Genomic DNA, 26,179 nt, shown 5'->3' with positions numbered 1-26,179 from the left:
TACATCCATCATTTTATTTGCCATTCCTTTCTTAATTGCTAATATTCTGTTTGCTTTTTTGATTGCTACAGTACACAGCCGATTATTTCAGTGATGCCTAGATCTCTTCCCTGGGTGGTAACTCCTAAGATAGAACCTAATATCGTGTAACTACAGCAAGGTTATTTTTCCCTATATGCATCCCTCTGCACTTGTCCACATTAAATTTCATCTGCCATTTGGAAGCCCAGTCTTCCAGTCTCACAAGATCCTCCTGCAATTTATCGCAAACTACTTGAAATTTAACTGCTCTGCATAATTTTGTGTCATCCACAAATTTGATCACCTCACTCATCGTACCCCTTTCCAGATCATTTATAAATATATTAAAAAGCACCAGTCCAAGTACTTACCACTGAGGCACTTCACTGTGAAAACAGACCATTTAATCCTACTGTCTGTTTCCTGTCTTTTAACCAGTTTACAATTCACAAAAGGACATCGCCTCCAGTCCTATGACTTTTTAGTTTTCTTAGAAGCCTCTCATGCGGGACTTTGTCAAACCCCTTCTGAAAATCCAAATACACTACATCTACCAGTTCACCTTTGTCCACATGTTTATTAACTCCTTCAAAAAACTGTAGGAGATTTGGGAGGCAAGATTTCCCTTGGGTAAATCCATGCTGGCTGTCCCATTAAACCATGTCTATCTATCTAAATGTTTTGTGATTTTATTCTTTAACAGTTTCCATGATTTTTCCTGGCACTGAAGTCTGGCTCACTGGTCTATAGATTCCAGGAACCCCACTGGAGCCTTACTTGGACTGTGAATGTTGTTAGCACGGTGATCGGATATTTATTTATTTATGTCTATATGTCTATCCAGCTAACTTTAGGATAGCTGGTTATACTGAATATACAGGCTGAGTTAGCCAGATCGGTTTATCTGGCTAACTAATCAAGCCACACAATGGCTGAATATGGACCTCATTATTCGGAATGAATTCTCATCAGGGGTTTATTTAGGTGCAGTGTCACCTCCTTTTTTTATGCTGACAATTCCTCTCCCTGTTAATCCCAAGCATCTTTCTGGCTTTTTCCATTGCCCTAATTACCTGTTTGGCCACCTTAAGATCATCAGATATGATCACCCCCAGATCCCGCTCTTGTTCATGCATAGAATTTCATTTCCTGTACTGCACTACCCATGACTGCATATTTTTAGACTCTAGACCATTTCTCAAGGTTCGCTAGAACCCTCCGCAAGTTTTCTATGTCTTTCTGCCTGTCTACCCTATTGCAGGTTTTGGTATCATTGGCAAGAAGACAAATCTTTCCTGACAATCTTTCTTAATAAATGCTTATGAAAATGTTGAAAAAGAACTAGTCCAAGGACACATCTCTGTTGCACACCACTAGCAATCCACCTCTCCTCAGAGTGAACTTCGTTTACCCCTACCATTTGACCCTTTGTTGCCTTCCTCTAAATGACACATTCAGTCATTTTAGGGCCCAGTCTGAGGGTGCTCAGTTTATTGATGTTGCCTATGCAGAACAGTATCAAAGGCCTACTGAAATCCAAGTACACTATATCTAGCACTCTCCCCTGATCTAACTCCATGGTCACCCAATCATGGAAATTGATAGATTTGATGACAAGACCTACTCTGGTAAATGATGCTGCCTCCGATCTTTTATTTCTTAGCATCCAGACAGAGCCAGTGGGTTATGCACCTCCACCCGGAGACTGAGCAAAACCGACATCACTTCCATAGTCCTGTCCAAGATATCTGTAAGATTCAAATTTACTGCTTGGCCTTTATCCTGAACACAAACAGATCCATATCCCAGTCCCACTGGAGAAGGGAGAAGAAAAGGTTTAGAAATAGGTGGAAGTGCTGCTGAAGGTAGCTGTAAAATCTTCAAAAGATAGTCCCTAAAAATCCTATTAGAGGTATTTAGGGTAATTTTGGAAAATTCAGAGCCCTTATATTTAAATATCAGGAAGAAGTTTCTAAATTCTCAATCTTCTGCAGAACCACAGAATTAGACTGCAACATTTCAGTCTCTATAGATGTAACCAAACCACGTCTCTCAAATCCTGACTCTCTCCAACTTGTGTATTCAATGAACATTTATTGGTATAGAATTTTTTTTATTTCCAAAGTCAAAATGGCCATAGAAGAAATTACTTTTTGTAAAGAAACAATCATTACCAAAAAGGAATCCAGATTAATACTGGCAGGCTTTAACGGGCAAAGATCTATTAAGTAGGTTAGAGAGCACAGGTGATAGACTAATTCCGAGGGGAGAGTAGACTGCAGCTCCATGTTCAACTACAACCCGATCTGCTGTGCCAGCTCCCAGTTCCTCCAAAACGCTCTCCCTGCCTGATTTGTTGGTGCTGCAAATTTCCAGGGTAGAGGAGAAAGGGATTCCTTTAGCTGCTGCTTCACCAGGCGTATATGTCTGTGTCACTGCAAGTGACTATGCTTCCCCTCGAAGGATATTGTGAAAGGGAGAGGCTGAAGTCACTGCCAGGCTCGGGCTCAACGATATTTTAAATCCAGCTGGAGGGTAGCTCCTCCTGCTGCAGCCAAGGACTCCATACCAGCCATATTGCATGCTGCTGGTGCCAAGAAACAGTCAATGCTAATCTGCTGAAGAGGGGCTGCCACAGAGGAGGCTGAAGGACCAACCCAGACCTTTCCTTTTCTCTTCACCAGTGTACAGGTAAGAGGCAAAAAATGTAACAAGAAATATGCACCGCAAGAGGGGGCTTCTAGAGCATCTTTCCTTCAAGCTGCCATCTAGGATCCCCCAACTTCTCAATTTCTAATAAATGAGAACATAAGACTTGCCATACTGGGTCAGACCAAAGGTCCATCATGCCCAGTATCCTGTTTCCAATAGTGACCAATCCAGGTCACAAGTACCTGGCAGAATCCAAGGGGGTAGATAGATTCCATGCTGCTTATCCCAAGAATAAGCACTGGATTTCTACAACTCCACCTTAATAATGGTTAATGGACTTTTCCTCCTGGAACTTGTCAAAACCTTTTTTTAAATGCAGCTTAATTATGCATTGAGTAAAAAAACATTTAAAACTAATAAGAGAAAATATATCATGTAGTAACTCATTAACTGTCCCCGGGTCTTTGTACTTTATGAAAAAATAAACAACTGATTGTTTACCCATTCCGTTCTACTCATTTTATAGGCCTCTATCATATCTCCCCTCAATTGTCTCTTCTCCAAGCTGAAGAGTCCTAACCTCTTTAGCCTTTGCTCATAGGGGAATTGTTCCATCCCCTTCATCATTTTGGTCACCCTTCTCTGAACCTTTTCTAATTCTGCTATATCTTTTTTTGAGATGTGGTGACCAGAACTACACACACTACTCTCCATTCCTTTCCTAATAATTGAGACAGAAGTAGTTTCAGAAAACAAGTAGTTGGTTTAACAGATTCAGAGTTAATTTGGATAAATTAAACTGTTACCTCACTAAATCCTTCACAATTAACAGACCATAGTAATAGGATCTGGATCCATTGCCAATGTAACACTGTCTTGGCATCCAGTCACAACCAGTGTCCCCTCAAAGTTCTGCATTATCAGCAACATTGTTTAATATATTAAACTCCATTATGTAAGCTTCTTGTTGGCCTTGGGTTGAACTAGAACGTATATGCTGATGGTATTCAGTTTTTTAATCCATATGCACGTCTCTTGGTCTACAGCATTTAAGCAGATGTCTATCTTTATCAATTCAGAGCTTGTTGAAGCACAATAAGTTAACTCTTACATATAGGCAAGACTGAAATCAACATATTAAGTAGATACCCCCAATCTGATGCTTCCTCTACTTTTATATTTATATTTTGCCAACTGAAACTCTTATAAGTACCTAATAGTAACATAGACAGCAGAAAAAAGACCATATGGCCTATCTCAGGAAGAGCGTGCTGTAACTCTCGCTTTATTGGCTTTCTTGAAAATATTATCAGAGCCCTTCATATTCTCCAAAAATCAGCTGCTCACATCCGGACAACCTGTCATATGCAAAATCATATCGCTCCAATGCTGTTTTCCCTCCATTGGCTCCTTTGTCCAATGGAGAGTCAAATTTAAGATTCTTATGTGGTTACAAACTACTCAATAACAGTCCATCATCCTGGATATCATCAGTTCTGCAAATACAGAATCGAGCATGAGCTCTAAGATCTGCATACAAGGGTCTCCTCGAGGTCCCTTTTCTTTGCTGAGACAAGGGATTGAGGCTTCTCAGTCACTTGGCCCTCTTTCATGGAACTCCTTGCCAGAATAGTTATATACTGTATTGAGGACTGATATATTTAAGAAGGCCCTGAAAACTTGGCTCTTCAGGCAGGCATTCGAAAGTGAGAGTTTGATTCTTTAAAATTACAAGAACTTTCAAGTTGATCCGGTATTGATGGAAGCATTGGCTTTTTTATTTGTTTTTATATACCGGTGTTTGATTTGCATATCACATCGGTTTACATATAACTTCATATCGGTTTACATATAACTTCACATTGGTTTATGTATAACTTACAAAGTACAGGAAGTCAAGCATTTCCTTTTGTTTGGTTCAGAGAGCACTAGAGGTAGTAAAGTGAGGAGTAACAGTAACATGATTAAATGAGTGGTAATAGTAATAAATAGTTAAATAACATTTGTGATCATTGTAAACAATATGGTAGTAAGAGTAATAAAGAATAAATAGCATTTGTAATCATAATATACAGTAAGTAACATTTGATGTAGGGTGTATCTGTGACAGTGGCATGGGGCGCATATTATATATACATATACAAGCCGTTAAGCCCGTTAAAACGGGCTACATTACATTTTGTTTTCAGTCCATTTTCTAACACAGCACCCTTCTACACTTTTTCTCCCTCTCTCCCCCTTCCCCTCGTTCACTCCTCCCCTTTCCTCCACTCAGTCTTACTCACCCTCTGTCTCCCACTGCCTTCTTCCCCTCACTCTCACCTCACTCCCCACCCTCTCTCAATCCCATCCCCTCCCCCTCAGCCCTCCTCCACTCCCTTTTTCTCTGCTCCACAACTTCTTACCCTTCCACTTATTCACATCCCTGTCTCTCACCTCTCCCTCATTCTCCCTCTCCCCCTTCCACTTACTCACATCCCTGTCTCTCACCTCTCCCTCATTCTCCCTCTCCCCCTTCCACTTACTCACATCCCTGTCTCTCACATCTCCCTCATTCTCCCTCTCCCCTCACTCTTCCCCACCCCCTACCTCCCTCCCACACACTCACCCACTCCTCCCTCCCCCTCACTCAGTCCCTCCCTCCCCCTCACTCAGTCCCTCCCCCTCACTCAATCTCTCCCCCCCCACTCAGTCCCTCCCTATCACTCAGTCACTCCCTCCCACTCCCTCCCTCCGTCCCTCCCACTCCCTCCCTCCCTCTCTCTCTCTCCTCCCTCCCTCGCTACTGGCCGCCGCCACCGCTGCCGCCGCTACCGCCGCCATGTTTTTTTTTTTTTCCTGACGCTGCCTAAGACCGATGTGCTCGCCCGCACATGCGCAGTAGAGCTGCTCTCTACTGCGCATTTGCGGCACGTCGGTCAACCTTCATTTATTAGGTTGATGGTTATATTGAGGCAGTGTCAGTGTGTTATAATATTAGGAGTTGGGGGGAAACATCATGGGTAGTGACCTGATAGATGGAACATAAAGTCTGTAGAGTGGATAGGCATTTAATTATGGTGTGTTGGGTGCGGGTGGTGTTTTCCTTGCCTGTGGGGGTTTGGGTTTGGTTTGGGGTTTGTTCGTGCTTGTTGTATATAGCCATGTTTTGAGATTTTTCTTGAACAATTGGGAGGATAGTTCTGTTCTTAGTTCTGTGGGGAGTTGTTGCATAGGGTGGGGCCGGCCATGGATAATGTTTGTTTTCTTGTTGATATCCATTGAGTGGCTTTTGGGGACGGTGTTTGTAGAAGGCCAGCATTTGAGGAGCGCATAGTCCGAGTGGGATTGTGTAGGTGAATGGGGGTGGTGAGCCAGTTGGTTTTGTCGTTGTGGATAATTTTGTGAATGATGGTTAGAGTCTTGTACTGTATTCTCTGACAGAAGGGTAGCCAATGTAGGTCTTTTAGGATGGGTGTGATGTGGTCTGACCTTGAACTGCTTGTAAGAGCTCTGGCTGCTGCGTTTTGGAGTAGTTGGATAGGTTTAAGGGTGGAGGCTGGGAGACCTAGTAGTAGGGAGTTGCAGTAGTCTAGTTTGGAGAATAGAAGAGCCTGTAGGACTGTGCGAAAGTCTGGTTTTAGTTTTTTTATTATTTGGAGTTTTTATTATTTGGAGTTTGTAGAATCCGTCTTTAGCAGGTTGTTAATGTGTTTCTTGAAGTTATATACTGTATTGAGGCGTGTTTTGAAGTAAAATTTGCACATCGTCGGCGTAGATATAGTGGAGTAGACCTGTTTCGTTTAGGAGTTTGCACAGTGGGGTCATGTAGATGTTGAACAATGTGGAGGATAGGGGATGAGCCTTGTGGTACTCCGTGGGGGAGGGGGATTTGTTTGGATTCAGTGTTGTTGATTTGAACCAGTTGAGCGTTGTGCCTTGAAGTCCGATTTTCTTTTAGTTTGTGTATCAACATTTGGTGATTGACGGTATCAAAGGCAGCCGAGATGTCAAGAAGGATGAGTAAATAGGAGGTGTTGCAATCCAGTCTTTTGAGGATTGTGTCTGATAGGGATAATAGAGTTTCGATACTGAGCGAGGTTCTGAAACCATGTTGGGCAGGGGAGAGTATGTTGTGGATGTCCAGTTATTCAGAGAGTTGACGGTTTACAATTTTTTCGAGGATCTTGGCTATGAAGGGTAGGTTCGAGATTGGTCTGAAATTTGCTAGGTCAGTTTCATCGAGATGGGTTTTTTTGAGTATTGGTTTGATGCTGGCGCATTTTAACTCATCGGGGAAAGTTCCTTGTTCAAGCGAGAGGTTGATTTGATTATGGTTGCTATTGGTTTGGCTATGTGATTGGGTATTTGTTTGAGGAATTTTATAGGAATTAGGTCAATGGGATGAGCTGCAGGATTGATGCTTTTTATGATTGGTTCAATTTCAGTTGATGCGATGCAGTCGAAATGTGTCCATTTGTTGATCGTATGTGGTTCAGTTGAATCTTCGAAGTTTGCTTTGGGGTTTTTTGTGATTAGGTTTAGTGTTTTGTTATTGAAGAATTGGGCTAGTTCGTCGCTGGTGTTTGTCCATTTGGCTGTTCTGACTGAGTTTTGGATTGGTTGGGTGAGGTTGCTGACATAAGCGAAGAGGGTTCTGGGGTTGAACTGGTGGTTGTATATTCTCACAGCATAGTAATCACGTTTGGCCTTATTTATGTCTGTTCTGTAGATGAATAGTAAGGTTTTGAAGCTGTCTTTCAGTTGGGGAGTGGGGTTTTTTCTCCACTTCCTTTCAGCTCGCCTTAGGCGGCGTTTGGTCTTCTTCAGTTCGGGAGTGTACCAGGGTGCTTTCTGTTTGGCAGATGGTTTGAGTTCTTTTTTGATGAGTCGGCATTTGATTCTGGCGACTTCTGTGTTGATGTGGAGCCATGAGTCTACGGCAAAGTTAGTGTCCGTTGTGTTAAGGGATTTCAGAGCGCTCGGGAATATTTCAATTAAGTCTTCGCTGGTGCATGATTTGTTGAACTCTTATTAGTTTATTGCGTTTCTTTGGTTCCAGGGGTGGGTTTACAAGTTGTAGATTGGTTTGTATTAGTTAGTGGTCTGACCAAGGAATTGCGGTTGCTGTTGGGGGTGTGAAATTTGAGATTTTTCATTGGTGAAGATGAGGTAGAGTGTATGGCCTGCTTTGTGGGTGGGGTTTTTTATTAATTGTTTAAATCCGATTGCATTCATGGAGTCAGTGAGGAGTTGGCATGTGCTTGTGGGGGGGGGAAGGATTTGTCCATGTGTAAGTTGAAATCGCCCAGTATTATTGCAGGTTTGTCCATGTCAGTGTTGCTGGCAATGGTTTCTATTATTCTAATTAAGATCTTTAATGGCATATATATATATATATATATATATTTATTTATTTTATTTTTTTTGTCACCTGTCTTGATTGTTTTTCTCTTTGTATGCCTTTGAGTTTAATGATTGTAATAATTTGTCTTGTTTCACTGTACTAATTGTATTTTCTTTTGAGATAGGTTTTTAATTATACTTAGCCATGAACTTAGGAGTACTTTGGGATATAAATCTTGGTCACCATGAGTCTTACTAAAATCAAGGCCAACACAAAGAACATTCAGAAACTCAAATTCCAAATGAATCCCAAGGATCTTAACATGAAAATCTGAAATAGAAACATAGAAATGACGGCAGAAGAAGACCGAACGGCCCATCCAGTCTGCCCAGCAAGCTACGCACTTTATCCTTTTTTTTTTTTTTTTTATCTTTTTCTCTCTCCCACCTGTTACTATTGGCTTCCAGTACCCTCCAGCCCTAATTCCCCTCCACCCCACCACCAATGTAGAGAGCAGCACCGGATCTGCATCCGAGTGAACATCCAGCTCAATTAGGGGTAGCTACCGCTGCAACAAGCAGGCCACACCCCTGCCCCATACTCTTACCCACCCCTGTTTTTTTGTTTTTTGTTTTGGTTTTTTTTGGAGATGGCAGCCCTCCATCCTTCTGCTCCGTGAAGGTGGAACACCAACCACTGGCATCCCGCTCCGTGAATGCCTCTGTGGCTACTGCCGCTCCGTGCAGTGTTTTGCTGCCTCCTCTTTATTCATGTCCTCTAGACTTCTTAATACCTCCATTTCTTGGATTAGAATAATTGTCAATTTAGTGACTACCCAGTAAAGTGGCTGCAGGTGATTTTCTGCCATCCACAACGGTTTAGAAATGTAACATTGCTTGGCAGATCTAATGGCATCCTTATATTATAATCTGTGCCCTGCACAACTGTATTTTCTTACCATATATCTGTTTTTGCCATTGCCTCTCTAAATGGTGAACAGGTGAGATCCAGAATGAAACCAGTGCAGATCACAAACAGGATTAATTAATTGCTGTCTAGTAGGTGCATCCTTATCAATGGCTGACTGCAATTAATTATTCCATGACACCACCTGAGAATCTGGAGAGCATGCAGAAAAATCACATGACAGAGAATCCCAGCTTTGAACTAAATTGCCAATTATGGTGATGATCTTAACAGGATTCTATGGGTAACTAATCATGTTAACTGAACTAAAAAAACAAACAAACTGGTTGAATCAGGATAGTAAAGTAACAGCAATTGTCTCTTCTGTCTAGACATCACCAGAAATGGAGCATTCTTTATAGCAGGAGCATGCCTTTGGAACTCTTTGCCTGAATCAATCTGTACAGCCTTATCTCAGAAATCTTTTAAGAAAGTATTGAAGACTTTCCTTTTTCACAGGCTTATCAGGCCAACATGAGTTCTAATTAATTTATCAATTTTTATTTTTTTATTCTATATTGCTTTTTTTTTTGGCACACACATGTGAAACTAAGATTATGTATGTGTTGATGTACACCGCCATGTACTGTCCATGAAACATGCGGGTTATAAATTTTAATAATAATTAATAGTCTGAGCTAAAAACTAAAATCTAACCAATGTCTGCCCCCATGTATAGAAGAAGTGACTTGAGTAAAACCCAAATCACTCATGACAGCCAAGAACTCTCTCAACTCTTGACTGAATTATCTGTATGGACACTAAAATCTCTGACCACCTGTAGGATACCACTACTTCTGAGATCAACTCGCATCCCTCAAAGGCACATGGTTGAGGCCTGATGGATGATAGATTAATAATGTTTCAATCATCTTGACCTTAAAATTGTAATATAACATCCTCTCCCTGTCCAGTCTTCAAAGAATCATGAAAAATGACTTCTATCCTCCCTCACCTTGTTTATTACCTGAGACTTAAAATAAAAAGAAAATCTAGGGGGCACATAGCTGGTGAAGACTAATCAAGTCCCTATCATCAATCCAGAGAACTTGCAACCTGTATTCTAAAATGATATTGCAAATAAGCAGTTGTTTAGATTTGGATGACCAGGCATTTAAAAGTCCAATTTTCAGAGGACCAGCCTTCAATTTCCTTGTTTTTAATAAAGAGAACATTTAAAAAAAACAAAAAACAACTTTGTGGGTCTGAGATAAGGGTGGAGAGAGAGAGGGTAGGGAAAAGGCTATGGTGAGGGGAGGCCCCATCACTTATAAAACAGGCCGATGCAATATTGGCGCATGTTAAATGGGTGCCGATCCACTGCTCCGGGGCACCAGATGCAAAATGCAACTGGGCTGCCACAAGAAAAAGGAGGCGCTAGGGGAAACTGTGCTGGCAGCAGATGCCCAGGAGAATTGGCTGTCTGCGGGTTAGGAAAATGGACACTTTGTTAATTGAGTCTCTTTTCCTAACCTGACTGCCAGCACTTTTTTTGGGGGGGGGGACATCTTGAATTTTTTAGTTCCTCCAACTTAATATCACCACGATATTAAGTCGGAGGAACTACTGAAAAGCAGGCATTAATTTTGGCAAGTAAAAATGTACTCTTCGGGTGCACATATTTATTTATTTATTTTTGCGTCGGGGGGAATAGATAATAGCCTCATCAACATGCATGTACATGAGTGTTCTTACGTAATGTTATGTTTGACCATTACAGTGAAGAAAAGATTGTGTTTAGAAGGACCGCTTCTCAAGACCGACCTTTCAGGTGGAGATGTAGGCCGCTTAGCTGACCTGAATGTACACAACCACTGTAAAGATGGCAGTCAGCTAACAGAGCACGCGGAGCCTAAAAGAGAAAAACAGATCATTGGGAAAGGAATAGCAAGATCAGCTCCACCTCAGCACATGAGTACAGGGTAAGTATTGCCTTTAGCTAAACCTATTTAATTACAGGAACACACATGGGCCTGATTCAGCAAGGTCTTTGGGAGAAAAGCCTTAGAGAATGAGGTAGACTTATGCACAATTTTTTATACACCAAGTTTTAGATATTTTCTTATCTACTAGCTTTCCACTTGCTTAGCATTTGATATACAGATTGTTTAATATCACTTATGAAGCTAACCCAGCCTTCTTTCTTGGTAGTCTGCAGCCACTCTCACTCCTGTAACCCCTACCACTAGGTAGTCTCTCTCCTACCCATCACCCAAAGCACTAATCGGGAAAACATATTCTTCCCATCCTCCTCCCTCCTTCCTCCCTCCTCCCAAGCTCTGGCAGAAAAACTTCCCTCTGCATTGGCCACTACCTTCTTTCCTTCCCCTGACTGTCAAAATCAGTGGAACCTTTTTGCCAGTACTTTGAAGGAAAGAGGTAAGGCAATGGCTGATCCAAAGGAACCGGAATTTGTTCTGTTGGAATTTAAAGGTGACCAGGGAGGGGGGTATGTTTTCCCCATGGAATTTTGGGAGATTGGAGGAGGGTAACTAAACAGTTGGAAGGCTTTTTTGTCTGTTGGGATTTGGTGAGTAGGAGAGAGGGATTATTGAATGGCCACTGTTGGAAACAGTATACTGGGCTTGATGGACCCTTGGCTGGACCCAGTATGGCAATTCTTATGTTCTTAGGTCCTGGGGCACAGGGGATGAGGGGATCATTTAGGCCTGCTAATTTACTCCTAGATATAATTGGGCAAGTTAAATGGCTAGTGCTGAAAACCAACATTAGCTGCCTCTTTGCCCACCTGAACCCCTGCCCCTTGGATTGTCTAAGGTTTCAGTAGTTTAAATTTAGACTGCTCTGCAGGGTAAATTTCAAAGGCTTTGATTTAGTTCACTAAATCCTTACTTAGACAAATACCTTGAAAATTTACTCCTTAATGTTTAGATCCTTTTCTTTGAACAGATTTTGGGACGTTTTACCCCTTAACATTTTGTGTATAATTTAGATGTTAATCTGCTGCAAATACCTTCCACAGTAGGCGGCTGGAAGGGAGAGTTCAGAGTCTCATTGATTTCCTTACAATCTGGAAAATAATCTGCATGTGGAGAAAAAGTTCTAAGAGTGGAAAAGCGAAGATTGTTGGATACAGATGATTAAAGTACCAACTTTGAGCTGTTCTAATACATTTGATCTGACTTTATCCCAACTGAATAAATACTTGAATCAGTTCTTGGGGAAATACATTGTTTTTACTAGACATTAAAGTGAGAATGTTATAGATATCTGCCCCAGCACGGAATCCTATACTCTAAGAGAGAAATCAGTATTGGGATGTCACTTCCTTTATAATACCGATAAGACTTTGGGTATCCTATCCCCCCCCCTCCTAGTTACGCTCCCTTGTTATTATGTAATTTCAGTTCTGCTGTTTATTGTGAACCGGCATGATGTCCCTACTAATACCTGTATATAAAAGATGTTAAATAAATAAATGTTCTTAGTGGGTATTACCCAAACCAGGTTGCGCTATGTCTATCCAAGCCTTTTTATTGGCCGGGTTGCCATTCAGTAACAGTTGCAGGTTTACTAGCTTTACAGCATAAAATTTAATGCTTCCTGGTTGTGATGTTGTGAAAGTTCAATCTCTGCTTCCTGGGCTTCTAATGGTGGCCTTGCCCCACCCCTCACTGTGTTAACTCTGTGCTCAGTCTCTCTCCTGTGGCATAGGGAGACCATCTCTGGGCTCATCCCAGTTCCTGTCTCTTCTAGGGGCCCCAGTGAGGAGATCCCTTGGTTCCATGCTGTCCTGTGGTTCAGGGAGAAGGATCCTTGGGTCAGTGCTTTCCGGGTCCCACAGGAGATTCCTATACCCATACTGACCACTTGACAGATTAACCTGAGTTCAGTGGCTGCTGTAATGTTCAACAAACTTTTTTGCAACTTTTTAGTTTCTGCCATTTATTTTTCTTAAAATCACTAGTTTTGGGTAAAACTACACCTTTCACTCTTTCTGAAGCCACTTCAGCCATGTGTATAGGGCACTGGGAGGAAAAACTGCATGTGTATCCACACAAACGGGGCAAGCTCTGCATTGTTAGATAATACAAGAGCACGTATAGGAAATACATGAATAAAGAGACATTCTGGATTGAGGCACAGTGCTTAGAAAATTATGATACTAAAGTAAATTTAAAAGAAAAACAACTTTCTTTTTGTCATGGTATCCTCCCGTTACCTTATATTCACATTTCAGCCAAACTCAAGCGCTGTTTGCTCACTGAAGCAGGGCAGAAAATGGTTATAATGCTGTCTGATGAAGCACCTTGATTAGCTAAAGAAAATATTGCTAGCTGAGTAATTTAAATACCTGAACTTTTAAGTAGCCTGGATTAAACTATACAGCCTGAAAGGTGTATTTGCTTTTTGTATCTGATTCACATTAGCTGCTTTCCATAATGCAAATCTTATGGTCACTGAAGCCATAAAATGAAGAGATTGCAGCTCAAACCATTTGGTAGAAGCTTAACATGATTAGCCTTTTTCTCACTAAAATATTTGACTAAATCTTGTTTAAGCAAGTAAATTTGAATAAGTTAATTTATTTAATAAATTTATGAAATTGGGTGATTTTATTGTAAAATCTGAAAAGCAAAGTGAAGCACATAAAGTAATATATAACAATATATATAATCGACAATAAACCTACATGAATAAAATAAACTAAATTCACATTAAAAATAAAATATCCCATATATAATTTACTTCCCCTCCATATCACATAGTACAAAAATATTCTTCACCTATTAGCATTAGATCTATCTACAGCTCCCTCAGATATCATCAGCCATGTTTACAATTTCTGACGAAACCACATTGGATCTTTTCCCTCTCTAATCCACAGAGGTAGCTCATTCCATAACTTGGGGATTACCATGGAAAAAGATCTATTCTGCAACCTACCATAGTGATAGGTTTTAACAGTAGGAAGCCATAGCTGCTAACAATATTGTCATTGGGGGGGGGGGGGGGGTCCTGCCAGTTAGGGGAATACCCCAGCAGGAGTAGTGCAGGGCCCTATGGCAGAGCAAGACAGGGTCTTCAGCCTGTCCAGCCTTGTTTGGTACCGTAGGTTCTAGTGGCTAGCAGGACTTTCTTGTGAAAGGGCAGGCTATGGTGAAGGTAGGCAGTGTTCAGACAAAGTTGAAGTCCAAGCAGAGTTCAGGGCAAGCAGAGATAAAGTAGAGGTAAGGATTAGTGACAGTCCGGGTCAGGCAACAAAGATCAGTCCGAGGAAGGTAAGGTAAGCAGGGCAGGAGCATAGAAGGACAAGGCAGGGACAGGGAAAAAACATACAGGCAGGAGTAAGGTAATTAGGCATACAGCAAGGACAGGGTAAAACAGAAGAGTTAAGACAATGCAGTGCAAGCTAGAACATGGCAAGGCAAGAAGAGACAAGACAGGAACAGGACTGAACAAGACAAGGCCTGAACAGGCTATACCAGATCAAGTGCAGGGCAAGACAAGACAAGAGTTAAAGAGTACACAAATAAGCTAGGCCACCAGGAGACTTAGACACATTTGGCAAGAAGGACCACTAGAAGCCCCACAAGGAACAAGACAGGAGCACAGCTAGGAAACAGACAAGGATCACAGGGACAAAAAAAAAACAGAAGATGGGTCAGAAATAAGACAAGGAACACAAGAACAAGGATTAGGCCACTGGAAGACCTAACAGAGCAGGAAAACTGGAACCAGGCAAGGCTAGTTAAATGCAAGCTGGGTTAGAAGAAAGAGCTGAGCTTGACTCTGACGAGGCACCGAGCCATCTGTGAGGAAAGTTCTTACAGGGCTTGACTTGTGGTGTCTTGTAGCCTTCAAGGCGATGGCTAGAGTAGGGTGGAGTGGGCCCAGTGAGAGCTCCTACTGGCGAGGAGGCTATGTAGCAGTTAAATCTTGACAATTGTGAACTGCAAGTTAATGCAGTTTGATAGCTGGGGTGCTATGGATGGCACGTTGGCAGTTATTTATTGAATGCAAGATTAACGCTTTGGTCCTAAGACTTCCCCTGTGGTTAGTAGGAAGCATAGGTTTGGATTGACTGTGTCTTGGGCTTGCAAAGATTTTGTTTTAGATTTTGGAAGGAATTCATATGACAGCATACTCCATGGTAGATGACTCTGACATCTGAGGGTGCTGAAATCTTCAGCCAAGTGCAAGGTTTCATTTCAGCCTTTGGCAGGCAATATAGTGCTGAGAAAATGTTTGTGAACCTCCCTCCCCCAGGATGTACTGTATTTTAGCACAATTTGTACTCAAAACATGATTAGATCCTAATCTAAACCCTGTTAAGAGAAAAAGATAACCCCTTTAAATAAAAGATAAAAAAGATATTTTCCTGGCGTGTAGCCAGATGGACTCAGAACAAGTGGGTATAGTGTGCTCGTGCTAGCAGTTGGAGACGGATCTGACGTCAGCACGGGTACATATACCCCCACAGGAAGTGAAGCAACTCAGTAATTTCCGTCTCCAAAGCAGTTTGGAGCGCCTGCACGCTCGCTGAGCGTGTTTTCCAAATCTACTTTCTACTTTCCAAATTTCTCAGAAGACGAGCCCCGCACTCCTGCGGTGATACCCTCGGGTCCCTCCCCCAGTTGAGTTTCCCGGGGTGATTTCTGCGATCCCTCGGAGGTCTACGCCTCGGTCCGGTGGCCGAATCGCGGCAGGGATTTAGCCCCCGAGCGAGAAGGGCTCGGGCCTGGCTGAGAGGTGCCTCGGTCCCGGCGTGGACTTAGCCCCGAGCGAGACGAGTTCGGTGGCTTAGAGGCAGCGGGTGCATTTCCTCAAGTGCGGCGGTGAAGGTATTTCCCCTCTCCCCCCGCAGCCGGAGACCGCCCGGGTTACAGCCGGGAAGCGCCGAGGATCAGGTAAGGCGTACATCTCTTACTTTTTGGTCTCCGAGGTACGAGGATCGGTGGCGTTGCCTGCATGTGGCACGCCGTGGAGATCGCCATTTTGTCTGCCTTGTTCAGGTATTGAGCGCCCATGATAGGCGCCTGTTGATGGGCGCACAACGCAGCATATATATTGCTAAGCATATGTTCATGTTGTATATTAGCTGAACGCATATTGTTGAGCACATATTGTATATTATTGAGCGCATATTGCTGACCGCATATTGCTGACCGCATATTGTATATTATTGAGCGCATATTGCTGACCGCATATTATTGTTGAGCGCATATTGCTGAAGGCATATTATTGAGCGCATATTATTGGCAGCATAAGCGCTGGCGCTCTGCATTCGCAAGATGCGATGGAACATTTAAACGCCCCGGCGTCTCCAGTGGCGGCACCTCCTGATTCCGGCGTGAAAGCTCTCGGCCTCTGCTCAGCGTGCCAGCTTAGAGCCACGCAGAGCGAGGAGCCAGACTCCCTTTGTGCCCAATGTGAGGAGGCCGTGGGAGCCTCGGGCCAGGACTAGTCTCAACTGAGGTTTCCCGACAGTTCCCCAGGGGCCACCCCGGATCTAGCGGGCCGTCTCGAACAACCAGGAATCCCGGGGGACCTGGTACCCCGACGGCTAGAGACCGCTTCCATTTCCTGGGTGGATTTATTTAAGGGGATCCATGCCTTTGTACAGATGCAGTCAGCTTCCCGTCCAGGCCCTGCTGCCGCTCCGGCTGACCCTGCCCCTGGACCTTCTTGCCCTTATCGTGGGCACACGCCTCCGGGCAGTCCGGCTCATGTGAACCCTGATGTCTCGGAGGACGAGTCCGAACCCCCCGAGGAGGGGGACCTTCCCCCGGGGATAGAGCCATACTGAACTATGAGGCGGTTCTTTCCCAAGGAAGATCTCTCCGACCTGGTTTCTCAGTGCCTGACTGAGTTGGCTATTCCAGGCTCCAGTACCATGGAGGCATCCACGCAGAACCCCCTGCTGGAGGGTCTTCGTCCCACAGCCCGCCATTTCCCCTTCCTGCAAGCGGCGCAACAGCTGATCGATTTGGAGTGGAATGCGCCGGAGGCCTCATTCAAAGGGGGTCGGGCCCTGTCTGGCATGTACCCCCTGGACCCGGCAATCAAGGATATGCTGGCGTGCCCTAAGGTGGACGCCTTGGTTAGCGCTGTGGTCAAGCGCACTACCATTCCAGTGGAGGGGGCGGCCCTCAAGGAGGCTCATGACCGAAGCCTGGACGCCATCCTGAAACAAACCTTTGAGGTGGCAGCTCTGTCTCTGCGAATCGCAACCTGCTGCAGAGTGGTAACGCGTTCCTATTTGTCACAGGTCAGGAACAATGCGCCGGCAGCAGACATGGAGTCAGCTCTCTCGTGCCTTACGGATGCCGCCTCCGACCTAGTCCGTACGACAGCCAAGGGGTTCTCATCCTCAGTAGCAGCCAGGAGGCAGCTCTGGATACGGAACTGGTCAGCCGACGCTCCTTCTAAGACACGTCTCACTAGAATGCCGTTCAAGAGGTCTCTTCTGTTCGGCAGCGACCTAGATAAACTGGCCAGCACATGGGGTGCCTCTCCAGTACCTTGACTGCCGGAAGACAGGTCCAAGAGGAACCAGTGCACCTTTCCGAGGCCCTCCAGAGGTAGAAGCTCCCAACACTTCACTCCCTATAGGAGTCGCTACCAGGCACTTCGTCCTCAGGCCAGGAACCAATCCTTTCGGACCAAGCAGCACAAGAGGGGAGCCGGCTCGAGTTTGGGTCCCAGCCACACCCCACAATGAGAATCAGCCGATCCATCCGGGGGACGGAGCCATAGGGGCAGGTTAACCCTCTTCTACCCCAGATGGGTCGAGATTACGTCGGACCAGTGGGTCCTCGCCATCATCCGAGAGGGGTATTGTCTGGACTTCCATCACATCCCTCCGGACAGGTTTGTGGAATCTCCGTGTCCAATCCATAAGAAGGCAGCATTGGAAACTACCCTGGCGAGGCTCCTATCCTTGAAAGCCATAATCCCAGTACCTGCATGGGAAATGGATTCTGGGCACTATTCCATTTACTTCATGGTACCCAAGAAAGAGGGCACTTTCCGGCCCGTATTGGACCTCAAGTCAGTCAACCGATACTTAAGGGTCCCGAGGTTTCGCATGGAAACTCTGCGCTCAGTCAAGACCGCAGTACAGCCAGAGGAATTCCTCACGGCCTTAGACTTGTCAGAAGCCTACCTGCATATCCCGATCCATCGGGACCATCAGCGCTACCTACGCTTCAAGGTTCTGGGACGACACTTCCAATTCTGGGCTTTGCCCTTCGGTTTAGCCACGGCGCCGTGGACCTTCACCAAGGTGATCATAGCGGTGGCAGTGGCGCTCAGACGGGAAGGAATCCTTGTCCATCCCTACCTAGACGATTGGCTGATCAGGGCGAATTCGCGAGAGGAGAGCCATTGCCCTTCTGGAGAGCCTGGGATGGGTAGTCAACCTAAGCAAGAGTTGCCTACAGCCTTCCCAATCACTGGAATACCTGGGAGTCCAGTTCGACACCCAGGCAGACAAAGTCAGCCTCACCGCCAAGAGAAGGTTAAAACTCCAAACGCATCTACGGTCCTTGATGGGAGCCAGCCGGCCCATAGCTTGGGACTATCTGCAGGTTCTCGGTCTCATGGCATCCACCCTGGAGGTGGTACCCTGGACGCGGGCCCATATGAGACCACTACAACGCTCCCTCCTCTCTCGATGGAGCCCACGCTTCCGGAATTACTCCGTGCATCTACCTCTACCAGCCAGACTGCGGACCCAGCTACGGTGGTGGTTGCAGTCCAACCACACGAGCAGGGGGTCGAAGATGTCCGCCCCCACGTGGACTCTGCTCAACACAGATGCCAGCCTGAGCGGATGGGGAGCACACTGCGAAGAGCTCACCGCCCAAGGGCGGTGGAACAGAGAACAGTCGGGGTGGAACATCAACCGCCTAGAGGCATGGGCAGTCCGATTAGCCTGCCTGCGATTTGCTCACAGACTGAGGAACAGAGCAGTCAGAGTGATGTCCAACAACGCCACCACGGTGGCATACATCAACCGACAGGGCGGAACCAGAAGCCAACAGGTGTCCCTAGAGATAGCTCCGCTGATGGCTTGGGCAGAGGCGAATCTCCAGGACATCTCCGCCGTCCACATTGCCGGAAGGGACAATACCGCGGCAGACTTCCTCAGCAGGGAAAGCCTAAGTCCGGGAGAATGGCAGCTGTCCCCCACAGCCTTCCAGATGATTGTGGATCAGTGGGGGACTCCAGACATGGACTTACTAGCGGACAGGTCCAATGCTCAAGTACCCAGATACTTCGGCCGCAAGCGAGATCCGTTCTCTCACGGGATTGACGCCCTGGTTCAGCCATGGCCTCCAGGGACCCTGCTATACGCCTTTTCTCCGTGGCCCCTGCTGGGTGCCCTTATACACAAGTTTCAGAGGCACAGAGGCCTAGTTCTTCTAGTGGCACCAGACTGGCCAAGAAGACCCTGGTACGCGGACAGGGGAGCCTCTTCCCCTGCCTCCTCTCAGGGACCTGCTACGTCAAGGTCCCATCCTCCACGAGGATCCGGCTCAATTCTCTCTTACGGTCTGGCCATTGAGAGGGCTAGACTGAAGAAAAGAGGTTACTCAGAGCCGGTGATAGATACACTCCTCCGAGCTCGCAAGTTTTCCACATCCCTCACCTACATAAGGATCTGGAGTGTATTTGAAGCCTGGTGCGACACTCATGGCACCAATCCACATGCGACCACAATCCCTATGGTTCTGGATTTCCTGCAGGATGGACTTCAGAAGGGTCTCTCCCTAAGCTCCATCAAGGTTCAAGTGGCTGCGCTGTCTTGCTACGGTCCAGGAGGGATGGCAAGACCATTGCCACGCACCCAGATGTTTCCCGCTTCCTGAAAGGAGTCAAGCACATTCGTTCGCCACTGAAGTGGCCAGTGCCCTTGTGGAACCTCAACATAGTTTTGGATTTCCTCGCGGGATCCACCTTCAGACCCCTTCGGGGCCTGTCTCTCTGTTCACTAACTTTGAAGATGGTGTTCTTGCTGGCAGTGTGTTCCGCACGCCGCATCTCTAAGCTACAAGCGCTGTCCTGCCATGATCCCTTTCTCAGAATCACTCCAGAGGCTATCCATCTTCGCACGGTTCCCTCTTTCTTACCTAAAGTAGTCTCACAATTTCACCTCAACCAAACCATATCTTTGCCAACCACGGCGGGTTTGAAGAAATCAGAAGAAGGGCGTTTGCTACGCCATCTCGACATCGGCAGATTGCTGCCCAGATACCTGGAAAAGACAGAAGCAGTACGAAAGACGGACCATCTGTTCGTCCTTCACAGTGGGAAGAAGCAAGGGGAAGCGGCCTCTCGGCCCACCATCGCCCGCTGGATCAAAGAAGTTATCAGAGTGGCCTACGTAGAGGCCAGGAAGTCACCACCTCTGCAGGTCAAGGCTCATTCCACCAGAGCGCAGGCGGCCTCTTGGGCAGAATCTAGGATGCTGTCGCCCGCGGAGATATGTAAGGCGGCGACATGGTCCTCCCTCCATACCTTTTCCAGATTTTACCGTCTGGATGTCCAGGCCAGGGAGGACACAGCATTTGCGAGGGCAGTCCTACGCGGTCCTCAGGCAGCCTCCCGCCCAGTCCGGGAGTAAAGCTTTTGTACATCCCACTTGTTCTGAGTCCATCTGGCTACATGCCAGGAAATGTTGAGATTACTTACCTGATAATCTCCTTTTCCTTAGTGTAGACAGATGGACTCAGCATCCCGCCCGGCTGCCGGTGTACATGGGTTTCACCGATTCAAGGTAAGCCATGTCATTTTCTTACATAAGAGTGTCCACTCTACCAGGTGTCGACGCCTTCCGGTTGGAAGCGCTGGCGGTCTCCAGCTACTATCAATCGATCAGGGGAATCCTGTTTCACTAATTCATTGATCGTCAGTACACATATATCCATAACAGCTTTTGTAAGGAAGATTACTGAGTTGCTTCACTTCCTGTGGGGGTATATGTACCCGTGCTGACGTCAGATCCGTCTCCAACTGTTAGCACGAGCACTCTATACCCACTTGTTCTGAGTCCATCTGTCTACACTAAGGAAAAGGAGATTATCAGGTAAGTAATCTCAACAATATTGTTCAACAAAAAGATTAAACAATACGTATCCTTGTGTGAGAAGGTGTGTAACCCTTCATTCCATAACTCATAGCACCATTTCAAGCAACAGTAACTTCAACTAAATGTTTCCTGTAAAAGCTGATTGGTCATTCACATTGCCCATGAGGAATTTTGGCCCATTCTTCCATACAGAACTGTTCCGCTCTGTGACATTTGAGGGCTTTCTTGAATGCACTACTCACTTCAGGTCTTGCACAAATTCAGTGTGTTTTAGGTTGGGTCTTTGACTTATCCAATCCAAACACACAATCTCTTCAGCCATTCTGTAGTAGATTTATTTATTTATTTATTTAAGTTCTTTTAATATACCGATGCTCAAGACCAAATCTTATCGTACCGGTTTACAATAGAACAAGGGGAAACCATTAAACTACTGTATAGAAGATAAAGTTACAATTAAACAGGGAGCAAAAAACATGGGCTTTGGAAGACAGGAAAGAAATCAAAATATTATAACTGGAGAGTACTGAAAGTAGTTATCAACAAGAACAATTAAGTAGCGAGACTAATAAAGGTTAACAAACGGTTAAAGAATTTGGCTGGTGATTTATCATAGGCAATTATTAGGAAGAAATTTTCCTGTGAAAGGGAGGAACAGGGGAGGTAAGCGGAGGGGGGTGGGGGTGGGGTGGTGTCGAGGCAGGAAATGGGGCGGAGGGTGGGGGAGGAGATAGGGAATGGGTAGGAAGGTGAAAGAATATATTAATTGATAGAGATTTACTTGAATTTTGGGGATGGGGTAGATGAAACTCAGTTTACGGAAGAGAGCGTACGGAAAGAGTAAGGTAAACTGAAAGTGGACAAGGCCATGAAGCTGGATGAGATATATCCCAGGATACTGAGGGAGCTCAGAGATGTGCTGGTGGGTCCACTGAAAGATCTGTTCAATAGATCCTTTGAAACGGGAGTGGTGCCATGAGACTGGAGAAGAACGGTTTGTGGTCCTGCTTCATAAGAGAGGGAATAGAAAGGCGGCTGGAAACTACAGACCGGTTAGCCTCACCTCTGTGGTGAGAAAACTAATGGAGATTCTTCTGAAGGAAAGGATAGCTCACTATCTACAATTGGGTGGGTTCTTGGACCCAAGGCCACATGGATTCACCAGAGGAAGGTCCTATCAGAAAAATCTAATAGATTTTTTTGATTGGGTGACTGGAGAATTGGATCGTGGAAGAGTGGTCAATGTGATCTTCATGGATTTCAGCAAAGCTTTTGATACGGTCTCGCATAGGCTTATGAATAAAATGAGAAACTTGGGAGTGAGTGCCAAGCTGGTGGTGTGGATTATAAACTGGTTGACTGATGGGTTCCATTTACCATGACTTGGTGGAACCTACTCTGAAGAGAAAACTGTGTTAAATGGAGTGCTACAGGGATTGGTGTTGGGACTGGTTTTGGGACCGGTTCAGTTCAATATCTTTGAGTGACATGGCAAAAGGGATAGAAGGTAAAGTTTGTCTGTTTGCTGATGATACTAAGATCTGCAATAGTGTGGACATACCTGAAGGACTAGAGAGAATGAAAAGTAATTTAAGAAAGCTTGAAGAGTGGTCAAAGACTTGGTAGCTGGGATTCAGTGCCAAGAAGTGAAGAGTCATGCATCTGGGGTACAGTAATCCAAAAGAGTTGTATGTTATAGGTGGGGAAAGATTGATGTGTACGAACCAAGTGACAGACCTTGGTGTGATAGTCTGGCGATCCGAAGTGGCAAAGCAATGTGACAAGGCTATAGCTAAAGCCAAAAGAATGCTGGGCTGCATAGAGAGAAGAATAGCCAGTAAGAAAAGGGTGGTGGTGATGCCCTTGTCCTTCGTGAGGCCTCACCTAAAGTACTGTTTTCAGTTCTGGAAACCGTATCTAGGAAGGAATAAACAGGATGGAAGTGGTCCAGAGAAGGGCATCCAAAATGGTGTGGGATCTTCATTGGAAGACTTATGAGAAGAGGCTGAAAGATCTGAATATGTATCCCTCTGAATAGAGGAGGTGCAGGAGAGATGATACAGACTTTCAGATACCTGAAAGGTTTTAATGATGCACGATCTTCGAACTTTTTCCATTAAAAAGGAAACAATAGAACTAGGGGTCACGAAATGAAACTCAAGGGGAGATGACCCAGAACAAATGTCAGGAAATGTTTCTTTATGGAGAGAGTGATGGAGGCCTGAGTTGGGATGGTGAAGCAAGAACAGTTAATAAATTCAATAGGGCATCAGATAAACACTGCGGATCCCTAAAGGCTTGAAGAAAGGGATGGTGTAAGATTTCCACATAGGGTAACCTGCATGGAGTGGCAGTTGCTAGCATAAGCACATTTTTGGGCAGAATAGATGAACCATTTGGTCTTTATCTGCAGTTGTCATGTTATGTTACTGTGAATTTTTAGGGTCATTGTTTTGTCCATTTTAAGTTCAGCTTCAGTTCACAGATTTTTTTTGACATTTTTTTCTAGACTTTTCTGATATAATGTAGAATACATAGTTCCATCAATAATGGCAAGCCATCCAGGTCCTGTTGCAGGAAGGCATCGCACACCATGATCCCCCCAACTCTGTTTTACTGTTGGGATAAGATTCTTAATTTGGAAGGCAGTGTGTGGCTTTTGCTAAACAAAACATTTGTGACCAAAAAGTTCAACTTTTGACTCATCTGTTCAGAGGAGTTTTATGCCAGAATTCTTATGGGATATCCAGAAGCTCTTTGAAATTAAGGTGGGTTTCTTTTAGTTATCCTCCCACCTTCCCATTCACTTTCTTCTTGATGATTGACTCCACCCTTCAGCAGTTGATAGGCCAACTGCTGAAGAGTGGAGTCACCATATCTTCACCTTTTACATTTGCAGATTTAACTGTCTGGCAGTGATGGATGGAGCCCCAAATGTTTAGAAATGATCTTGTAACCTTGCACAGATGAGCATCGCTTTTTTTTTTTTTTTCTTAGGTTCTCTGAAATTTCTTTTGATTGTGACATGAAGAGCTCCCACTAACTTTTATGGTAAAGACCAAACTCAAACCTTTTGAATCTTTATATAGAATGGGATGCCATACTCAGTCATGCAGACTTACTCTGCAGGATGATTTGTTACCTAATTATTTAAGCAGCTAATTCTAATTATGCAATTAATTGTGCTAAGGAAACTGGGTATTCATTTACTATTTCATACTGCTTTTAAATTAATCTTATTGTATCTACTTTGTACATTATTTTGTCTGAAGAAGCATGGAATTATTTAATTTGTACCCATTTTATTGAGTAAGAAGAAAAGACTGATTTTAATCAAACAGGAGTATCTTGTTAAGAACTTGTAATTTTCATTATTATACTTGAGATGCACAAACTTTTTTTTCTCAGTGCTGTGTTTGTGTACATAATGTGCATACATGTATATATTAGCATCAACCCGGGAACAGCCACCAGCGGCCCACCTACAAAACAACTTTGTACACACATGTGGACAAAGGCCTAATGACTGACTGATCAGTCAACAAAAATCTGCAATGATCCAGGCTATTATGAATGAATTAAATCCAGACATCTTGTGGCCAATATTCAGAAATCCGGTGAGCAGGTAAGTTATCCAGCTAAAGCTAGCCAGATAACTTGTCCCAAATATTCTTCAAGATAAACATCCTGTGGAATATACTCTTCTAAAGTTATCTGGCTAATTTTAGCCAGATAAAGTTCAAATCTGACTGGTTGTGTTGAATCTCATCAGTTAGGTTTGAAAGTCATTAGGCATCATGTGCTATATTCAAAGTATAGTTGGTTAAGTAGCTGCAAAATGGAACCAAAATCATGAAAAAAATCTTTGGGGTGTTTAGGCCCTCTCCCACCCAAGAAAATGCTTCAGGAGAAGTGTGGGCCTAGTACTTGATTCCTTTCCCACCTATCCCCCTCTCCACCCAAGCGCAACCTCTTGTCCAACCCCTACCCTGCCAGGATCCTCAAAATCTTAGCCAGGAGTGTGGTGGTGTCTTACCTGCTGAGAATAATGCTGTCACAGAACCATCACCATAACAAACTTATCTCTAAATCAAAATTAACAGCAAGTAAAGTTGCCTCCTTTGAGAACAAAATCAAAGACCTATGTCGACGCCATCAAGACATCTTTCACCCTGAGACAAAGGTAAGCTTGACCCCATCAAATATTTTAGAGGTACGGAAATAATTTACCCCAATCATGGAAGAAGGTCTCATAAAACGATGGCAGTCTTATCTCTACACTTACACACTTGAGCCATACCCGTCCATATTAATAAAACTTGCACATGATAGACTTGCAGCCTGGACATCCAAAATTATAAATTCCACCTTCACTGAAGGCCTACTTCCTAAAAATCTTAAAAAAAAAAAAAAGCCATAGTGCAGCTACTGATAAAGACAAACCTGGATCCAGACAAACCTGAAAATTACTACCGGTGTCCAGTCTCTCTTTCATAGGGAAATTAATAGAATAATCAGTAAGAGCTCAATAAACTGGCTAGCTAGTTGACCCCTTATCAATCCAGGTTCAGAAAAGGCCGTGGAACAGAGACAGTCCTCATCGCTTTGCTGGATGATCTTCTGAAATATCGTGATAGAAGCAAGGTAGCTGGGCTAGTGCTTTTGGATTTCTCTGCAGCCTTTGACACAGTAGATCATAATGTCATATTATCTGGACTAGTAGAAACTGGCCTAAGCAACCATGTTCTAAATTGGTTCAACTCCTTTCTGCCAGACAGGAACAGTCTGCACATTTCACAAATACCACATCAGTATCTTGGATCTTAAACCTTGGGGTCCCCCTCATATACCTCAAATTACTGGCACAGCTGATCAGAATTTGACATAGAAACCTAAGTCTATACAGATGATGTCCAGCTTGTGCTGCCTATAGACCTGGACCCACAAATAGCTATACATAAGCTAGGCACATGCCTTACAGCCATCCAAAAATGGACAAAGAACAAACTCAATCTGAATCCTAACAAAACAAAGATTCTCTGTGTACAAAGCATGCATAGACAAGTCCCTGACCTGAAAATCCCATTGGGAACTTATGAGCTCCCAATAAAACACAAAAGCCTCTGTTTCCTACCAGACTCTGAACTCGCCATGCT

The 26,179-nt window shown here is 44.4% G+C and overlaps 1 protein-coding gene across 1 annotated transcript in view; it reads left to right on the top strand.

Annotated features, from left to right (window-relative positions):
- ARMC2 (armadillo repeat containing 2) overlaps nucleotides 1-26,179 on the top strand; it is a 367,472-nt gene that overhangs the window by 110,189 nt on the left and 231,104 nt on the right. The window contains exon 5 of the mRNA XM_029595303.1: nucleotides 10,686-10,887. Within this exon, the coding sequence (XP_029451163.1) occupies nucleotides 10,686-10,887 (202 nt within the window). The remainder of the gene's footprint in view (nucleotides 1-10,685; nucleotides 10,888-26,179) is intronic.

Source organism: Rhinatrema bivittatum, chromosome 3 (genome assembly GCF_901001135.1).
Source record: "Rhinatrema bivittatum chromosome 3, aRhiBiv1.1, whole genome shotgun sequence".
Lineage (NCBI taxonomy): Eukaryota > Metazoa > Chordata > Amphibia > Gymnophiona > Rhinatrematidae > Rhinatrema > Rhinatrema bivittatum.
Note: the sequence above shows the minus strand (reverse complement) of the source record. Positions and strands in the feature narration are given on the sequence as shown.